Source organism: Beta vulgaris, chromosome 6 (assembly GCF_026745355.1).
Source record: "Beta vulgaris subsp. vulgaris cultivar EL10 chromosome 6, EL10.2, whole genome shotgun sequence".
Taxonomy (NCBI): domain Eukaryota; kingdom Viridiplantae; phylum Streptophyta; class Magnoliopsida; order Caryophyllales; family Amaranthaceae; genus Beta; species Beta vulgaris.
Window position 1 is genome coordinate 70,578,627 of NC_079207.1, and position 7,791 is coordinate 70,586,417.

General features: G+C 37.3%; 1 protein-coding gene across 1 annotated transcript; it reads right to left on the bottom strand.

Annotated features, from left to right (window-relative positions):
* Positions 1-749: 749 nt before the first annotated feature.
* On the bottom strand, positions 750-2,764 carry LOC104897911 (ribonuclease 1). Its single transcript, XM_010684880.4, has 4 exons — positions 2,511-2,764; positions 2,244-2,399; positions 1,208-1,400; positions 750-1,074 (listed from the first exon to the last, which is right to left on the bottom strand). Exons 1-4 carry the CDS (start codon positions 2,601-2,603, stop codon positions 851-853), a joined length of 666 nt encoding a protein of 221 aa, XP_010683182.1. The 5' UTR covers positions 2,604-2,764; the 3' UTR covers positions 750-850.
* Positions 2,765-7,791: the final 5,027 nt, after the last annotated feature.

The following is a 7,791-nucleotide window of genomic DNA, read 5'->3' on the forward strand; positions in this document are numbered from 1 at the left end:
GACATATCTCATCTAACGAATTCAACCACTTGCACTTTCGTCCTACATTATTTTCGATCTTTTTAAGATAATAACTTCTCTCTTAATCTTTCTTGAATCATCGTCTATGCATTACGCTTGATATTTCATGAATATTTGCACAGCACATCTCACTATGCATGCCGTTGTCTGGGGTACATTTCAGTACTCTATAGTCTTTACATGTATGTGATTGTCAAATGATCCTTACTATGTCGAGAAAGGTGAGACATAAGCCCATAAGTTAATGTGATATGCATTACGCTTTCATTTCTATGACATATTTTGTAATGCCTCAGTTTTGTAGTGCATTTGTACTTTTGTATGGTGAATTTCTAAAACTCCTAATAATTCCACAGCCCATGTACTAAAAGTGCTACAGTATATCGAAAGAGTCGAGTATCTTTACGTTCTTAACAAGTGCTTAATCATTCGGGTGCTACTAAGTAGCATTTGATAAATTCATGTGGCAAAAAGCATTATTAGCCTGTTATTGTGATATTGAGATTAACTTGTGGGATTCCAATTATAAATCACAAAGAACAAAACTTTTCCATACATCATCAATTAAAATAGTAACTATATATTCCAAATTGAGGAAGTATATTTTTAAAATTGTATACGTAACATGGTTTTGAATTTATTATAATGACGAATTTAAGTTTACCCTTGCAAACATGTAAAATAAATTAAATATTTATGACAAACATAGAAAGAACACTCCATGGAAATTGGAAAATCCAAGATATTAAGTTTAAATCATTACTAAAGAGCAAGAATACATTGATGATCAACGTATGTAGTGTTGCATGTATACAATCTAATTACAAAATCAGAAAGCAGGAAATTCAATTTGAGAACCACATCTACCATGAGGAAAAACAGGACACTCAATAAGGTTAGACGCAGAATTATCAACACAAAGATAAATTTGGTAAAGTTGACTGTTGCTCGACGTATCAGTGTTACACTCCACAAATGGTGTGTACCCAACACCTTGTTTAATGGCATCCTTTATGCTTTCTAAGGAGTAAGTTTGTCCATTCGGTCGAATTCCTACACCACCAAAGAAAGAAATAATGAATTAGCGAAATCAATTTCGATATAGTAAAAATAAGGTGAAGTGAACAGTTACGTATCAAGCAAAAGAAACAAACATCGTAATACAAAACTAGCTAGTAGTGAATACCTGCACTAGTTAGTGCTTGGAGAAGATTAGCTTGATTTTTGAGGTCAAGGGAAATTTGGAAGTAGGAATGCTGATCAAGGGCAGAGCAAGTGCCATGTTTTTCCCATTCATGGGACCAGAAATTCAATCCATCGTTACTTGGGCATGCCAATGTTGGCCATTCTGTTCGCATTCTCCTCAACAGACCCGATACCTGTATTTAATCCAAAACTAGTTATTAGGCCCGGGCTATGCCGAGTAAGAAAATTTTCATTTATTAATATAATACTTTATGATAATAACAATAAATACAACCTAGCCTAGTGGTTAAAACTTTAGTATATGTAATTGAGGATCAAATCCTATACTATGCAATTTCTTAATTTTTTTTATTATACATGGATTACACATAAACTAAAACTCCCTAGGGAAAACGCCGCGTGACACAGTTTCTTATTTTCGCCTTTTAATATATTTGTATAGATTGTAACTAATGTAATACAGTTTTGTAGGATTATTATTGATCTGCTCAATTTACATTAGTTACATTCATTTCCAAACAGGCTGCATAAGTACAGTTTTGCTACCAAACGGGCCGTATAAGTACAGTTTTGCTACATTCGTTTCGAAATAAAGATACTCTACCTCCCCTAAATAATCAACCATATTTACATTGCCAAAAAAGATAGATAAATAGATCACGTTTGATTTCAAATTAAAATTTGAAGGGTTGTATACAAACTAATTTTCATGTCCCTAATTGATTTTTTTTAAAAGTTCATTTCCAAAAACCTTTTGGTTAAAGTTAAATAAAGGGTTGTACCACTAATGCGCATATCATGTTTTACATACACTATAATAAAGGGGCACAATATGCGTTATGCTAATGAAACCACGTATAGTTCAAAGTAATTCTTCCTCCGTAACATAAAAAATGCAACAATTGAATATTTTATACCTTACAATAGTTATAAATAGTACTCAATTGTTGCATTCTTTCTGCGACAGAAGAATAGAATATATAGTTGAAAATGAAAAGACATGAGATGGTGCGGACCTCAGATTGGTCGAAGGGGGTGTTAGGATCACAATTAGAAGGGTATGAACCATCATTATAATTAGGCCAAAGACCGTGAATTCCAAAATCTGCATCTGGTTTCCCTGTTGTTGGGAAGCAACAACTCTTCTTTGTATCACAGTATGATCCAGGCCACTACAAAACAATTATCATATTAATAATCAAATTAAAACACATTCTATATAATTTCTGAATATAATCAAACAAAAACATAAAATATATCTGATAATATATAGTACTATATACCTGTTGAACAAAGTAAAAGAAATCAAACTTTTGGGAAAATACAGAAGTTACAAACAAAAATTGCGCTGCCAAAACATAGTAAATGAATTTCATCTTTTTCTCTCTTCGATTTCGTTTACCCTTCTCAATATTTGTCTTGAATCTTCAAAATTTTAATTTGATTGTAGTTTAATTGTGTAGGATTGTAGTACATTATTCTTAGCTTATATAGATGGAGTGACTGATTATTATGGAAGGTCTTAATAAGGTTAGAATATCCCTTGGTGAATATGCTGTTTATGAAATATTATGTTCATATTTATGGGTCAATATGTTCACATTATATAGTGTGGGGACCTAAGTGTTATTGATGCAAATTTTGAGACTACATACATGTTGATAACCTAATCTGATGCATTTTGTGTGTGTACACGTATGATATCGAAGCTCCAATGATTGTTACAACTTAACAATCATCTTTAAAATGTCGGCAATCATGCAAATTAATGTGGTCGTTTTCTTTAATTCCAATTTGTATTTCGTTTAGTCATTTCTTTTATAGTGACCATTTTATGCTTTTTTCTCTTTTCGCTTCTCTTATATTGTTGCTTATTCATTCACGCCTACACGTGGATTACGACAAGGGGACCCCCTGTCTCCTTTCCTTTTTATTATTTGTGCTGAAGGCTTTTCTACCCTGTTGAGAGATGCGGAGGCAAAGAAGGAAATCCATGGCCTTAAAATTGGGAAAAAAGTTGATGCGATTTCTCATTTATTTTTTGCTGATGATAGTGTGCTTTTTACACGAGCAAATGAGGGGGAAGTGGAGAAGATTCTGGAGATACTCTCGATATATGAAGCTGCGTCGGGTCAGAAGCTGAATATGGAGAAATCTGAGGTATCCTTTAGCCGAAATGTAGAGCAAGAAAAGCAAGAATTGCTTCAGATGAAGTTACGATTTAAGGCTGTGGAGGATCATGAAAAATACCTAGGATTACCCACTTGTGTTAGTGGCTCCAAAAAAGTGGTATTCCGGCATATTCAGGAGAGAGTACTGAAAAAGCTCAAAGGATGGAAGGAAAGATTTTTATCTCATGCAGGTAGAGAAGTTCTGATAAAGGCAATAGCGCGGGCTATTCCTACTTATGCTATGCAATGTTTTACTATTCCGATAAGTATTCTTAATGACATGGAGAGGATGTATCGGGATTTCTTTTGGGGCCAAAAAGACAATGAGAGGAAAATGGCGTGGATAGCGTGGCATAAGATGTATGAGGCGAGGAAGAATGGAGGTTTGGGAATGAGAAATCTACCAGCTTTAACCAAGCTCTACTAGCTAAGCAAGCATGGAGGATCATAAAATATCCACACTCGTTCGTGGCGAAGACGCTAAAAAACAAGTATTTCCCCCGCTCCTCACTCATGGATGTTAAAACTAGTTCAGTGGCAAGCTACACATGGAGATCGATATTATCAGCAAGAGGCCTCCTTCGTAGAGGAATCCGAAGGCTAGTGGGGGATGGAAGCACTATTAATATGTGGGAGGATCCCTGGGTACCGTCTCTACCTAGGTTTCGGGTGATAACGCAACATGACAGGAGGGAGGAAGGGCCACATATGGTGAATGAATTGATGGCTGGCCGAGAGTGGGATGATGGAAAATTAAGGCGACTATTCTCTGCGTGGGAAGTAGAAGCGATTCGGAGCATCCCTCTCCCTAGGTATCATAGTGGGGATGAGTGGACTTGGCACTATCCTAAACACGGGGATTTCACGGTAAAAAGCGCATATTATCTAGAGTTGGAAGGAAGAAAGAAGGCAGTGGCTACCTCATCTGAAAATGGTAGTAGTCATCTATGGTATAAAGTATGGAACACAAAAATTCCTTCAAAAGTGAAACTCTTTGGGTGGCGAGTAATCCATGGAGGCTTAGCAACGCGAGAGAACTTGAGGAAAAGGGGAATGGATGGTGATATTAGGTGCCCCATGTGTGGGGAGGCTAGCGAAACGATAATGCATACCTTCTTTGAGTGCGAGGAAGCAAGAAGGCTATGGAAAATATCACCATTACGCCTGGAGATTACTGAACATAGGGGGGGTTCCTTTCGCGAGTGGTGTCTGGACAAGGTGAAGTTGATCAAAGATGATAGTTGGTGGACAATGTTTTGGAGTATAATGTGGCAGGTGTGGCTGAGGAGGAATGCGTGGGTATTTCGGCAAAAATGGGTGCAAATGGAAGAAGCTCTAAACAAGGCAATAGAGGCAATGCGGGAGTTTTTGGCAGCTAGTGAGAATGGGGATGTAAAGGCGAAGGTGGAGATGGGGACAAAGGGTAGGTGGATACCACCATCTGCGGGGAAGTGTAAAGTTAACACTGATGCAGCGGTTTTTGAGGATGGAAAGGTAGGGTGTGGGGCGATTATGCGGGACGAGAAAGGAGAGGTGTTGGGAGCTACATGCCTGCTGATGGAAGGAAAATATGAGGTGGATGCTGCCGAAGCTGTGGCGGCTCGACATGGCATTCAAATTGCGCTGGAGTCGGGGTTCCAGAGGGTGGTGCTAGAGAGTGACTGTAGCAAATTGATTCATCATCTAAAGAAGACCACTAAGGAGGCAACCAGCTTTGGACTTATAGTTTCGGATATTATCCTGCTAGCTAGTAATTGTTTCACTATAGAATTTAATCATGTTTGTAGGGATAGGAACAAGGTTGCCCATAAACTTGCTCATTTGAGTAGAAATTATTCTGAAATGCGAGTATGGTTAGAAGAGGTGCCTATAGAGGCTCAAAAGTTTGTACTCACTGATCTTTTAATGGAATAAATTGGCTAGCTAGCTTTCCGGTCAAAAAAAAAAAATTATATTGTTGCTTACGTAACATCTAGTTTTTACGTCGTTTTTGGTATTATGGTAGTACCATTGATTGTTTGGTTGATGACGTAAAGTGTAAAGAATTTGGATAAAACAATTTGATGTTTTTTTTTTGACGGAAATTTTTTTTTTTTGATGTTGATATCAGTTAAAAGAGTATGCTTGTTTGTTTATCAGGAAGTAAAGTGGGAAAGAATCATCTCATGAAGAGAAGATTACGGATAGCAGCATAAAAGGAATTATATACACCATAAATATATACCAAGATAGTACAAAATATAGAAAGAAGTACTTTTCCTCCGTTTCTTTTTACTCGCTACATTTCTCATTTCACGGACTCCTAGGCAATTTTTGGAGAAGAGAGAGGTAGAGAGTAAAAAGAAAAGGGACCCATGTGGGAGGAGAGAGATAGAGAGAGTTTATTGCCCAAAAAAGAAGTGTAGCAAGTAACGTAAAACTTCCCATAATGGAAAGTGTAGTGAGTAAAAAGAAACGGAGGAAGTATATCTGCATGAAGAGGGAAGATTATCATCGTTAAAACTTTTATCATATCGATCAGCCAGTCTTCTGTGCAGCTGGACGTACGATTAATAACTATGTACCCGCGTGTGTGCTAGAAAAACTAACTATATTAATGTATAAGTGACTTCTTCAATTTATGTAAGTAAACCCTAATAATTGTAAGTAAATCCAAAATATTATAAGTAACCCCAATAATTATTTGAACCCATATTGTATTAAAAAGTAATCGCAACAATTACAAGTAACCCAGCTATATAAATAAATAACCCCAACTATTATTAGTAACCCCCAATATATTAATTAATAACTTTTAAATACAATAATTAACCTTATATGTGATCGGGCAGTACAGTTGACTAACAGTGTGACCGACCGCATATAGGACTCACTAGTAGAAAAAGGCCAATTTGCGTCGCCCCATTTGCGTCGCACAAACACGGAAACGACGCAAAAATACTATTTGCGTCGCATTCAACAATGAATCGACGCACAAGACGAACGATGTGCGTCGTATGTAACTAACGTGCGATGCAAATCATCTATGTGCGTCGCATGAAGCCCAGAGTGCGACGCACATAACAAAGTAATCTGCGTCGGACCCCTTGGCCCATCCGACGCAGATCGGCCCAAAATCCACAACGCGCGACTTTTAAACATTCCTCTCACCAGTTTAGGGCCCTAACTTCTCTCAAACCCTAACTTCATCTCTCTCTCTCACCTACCGTCATCTCTCTCTCTCTCTCACCTTACCTTCGTCTCTCTCTCACCCACCTTACCTTCATCTCACTCACCCACCTTACCTTCATCTCAACAACGAAATCATTCATCTTCTTAGTTTCGTGTTTTCGGATCTTCGACATTCATCTCCGGCATACAAGTCGACGAGTTCTTCTTCGTGTTTTCGGATCTTCGACATTCATCTCCGGCATACAAGTCGACGAGTTCTTCTTCGTGTTTTCGGATCTTCGACATTCATCTCCGGCATACAAGTCGACGAGTTCTTCTTCGTGTTTTCGGATCTTCGACATTTACCTTCGACATTCTTCGTGTTTTCGGACGAGCCGAGTTGTAAAGGTATTCTTTCTTTTTCTTTATTTTTGTTTATGTCCGATTTTTTTGTTTATTTTTATGGCATTTACCTTCTCTCGTTTTCAGATCTGAAATTTTTCTCTCGTTTTCAGATCTGGTTCTTCTCGAAGTCTTATAGTTGCGTTTGAGGTGAAGATCTGGAGTGCTATGAAATTACATGAAATTCTTGAAGATCTGAAATTTCGACTGGATTGCTATGAAGATTGCGTTTGAGTTTTGTATTTTTATTTTTAATTTTATCTCCCCTTCATCTTCTGGTTAGGGTTAGAATTTCTTTTTTCTATTTTTGATTTAGTTTCTTGATTGTTCTTCATCGTTTGTTATTTTTTGTATGTTTTAGTTTTAGATCTGATGTTAGTGGTAATGGTGATATTTTTTTCTTGTATTTTTTTCAATTAAAATTATATAAAACCATGTAACTTCTAGTATTTTTTGCTGTTTTTCTTGTATATTTTTTTCTTGTATTTTAGATCTGATGTTCTTCATTTCCTTTTCAATTACTGCACACCATGTAACTTATAGTTTTTGCTGTTTCTGTACCACTACCAACTCCACTTTCTATGCTTTCAATTTTTTTTTAATAAAAAAAAAAAATTTTAAAAATTGCAATTTGCGTCGCACGTGGCCCAAGGTGCGACGCAAATCACTCATCTGCGTCGCACCCTAGGCGATGTGCGGCGCACATTACCCTTTGAACTTGGTGAATTGGGCTGGCAAGATCCACTTGCGTCGCACCGTATACAGGTGCGACGCAAATAGGTGAACCATCTGCGCCGTTTCCGCATACGACGCAGATCGTGTCTGAGTCATTTGTGTCGAG

Excerpts from the sequence above, each read along its gene's own strand:
- LOC104897911 (XM_010684880.4), bottom strand. The coding sequence starts at position 2,603 with ATGAAATTCATTTACTATGTTTTGGCAGCGCAATTTTTGTTTGTAACT. Across the intron at positions 2,400-2,510 it reads TCTTTTACTTTGTTCAACAG|TGGCCTGGATCATACTGTGA; the intron begins GTATATAGTACT and ends ATTGTTTTGTAG. Across the intron at positions 1,075-1,207 it reads CCAAGCACTAACTAGTGCAG|GAATTCGACCGAATGGACAA; the intron begins GTATTCACTACT and ends TTGGTGGTGTAG.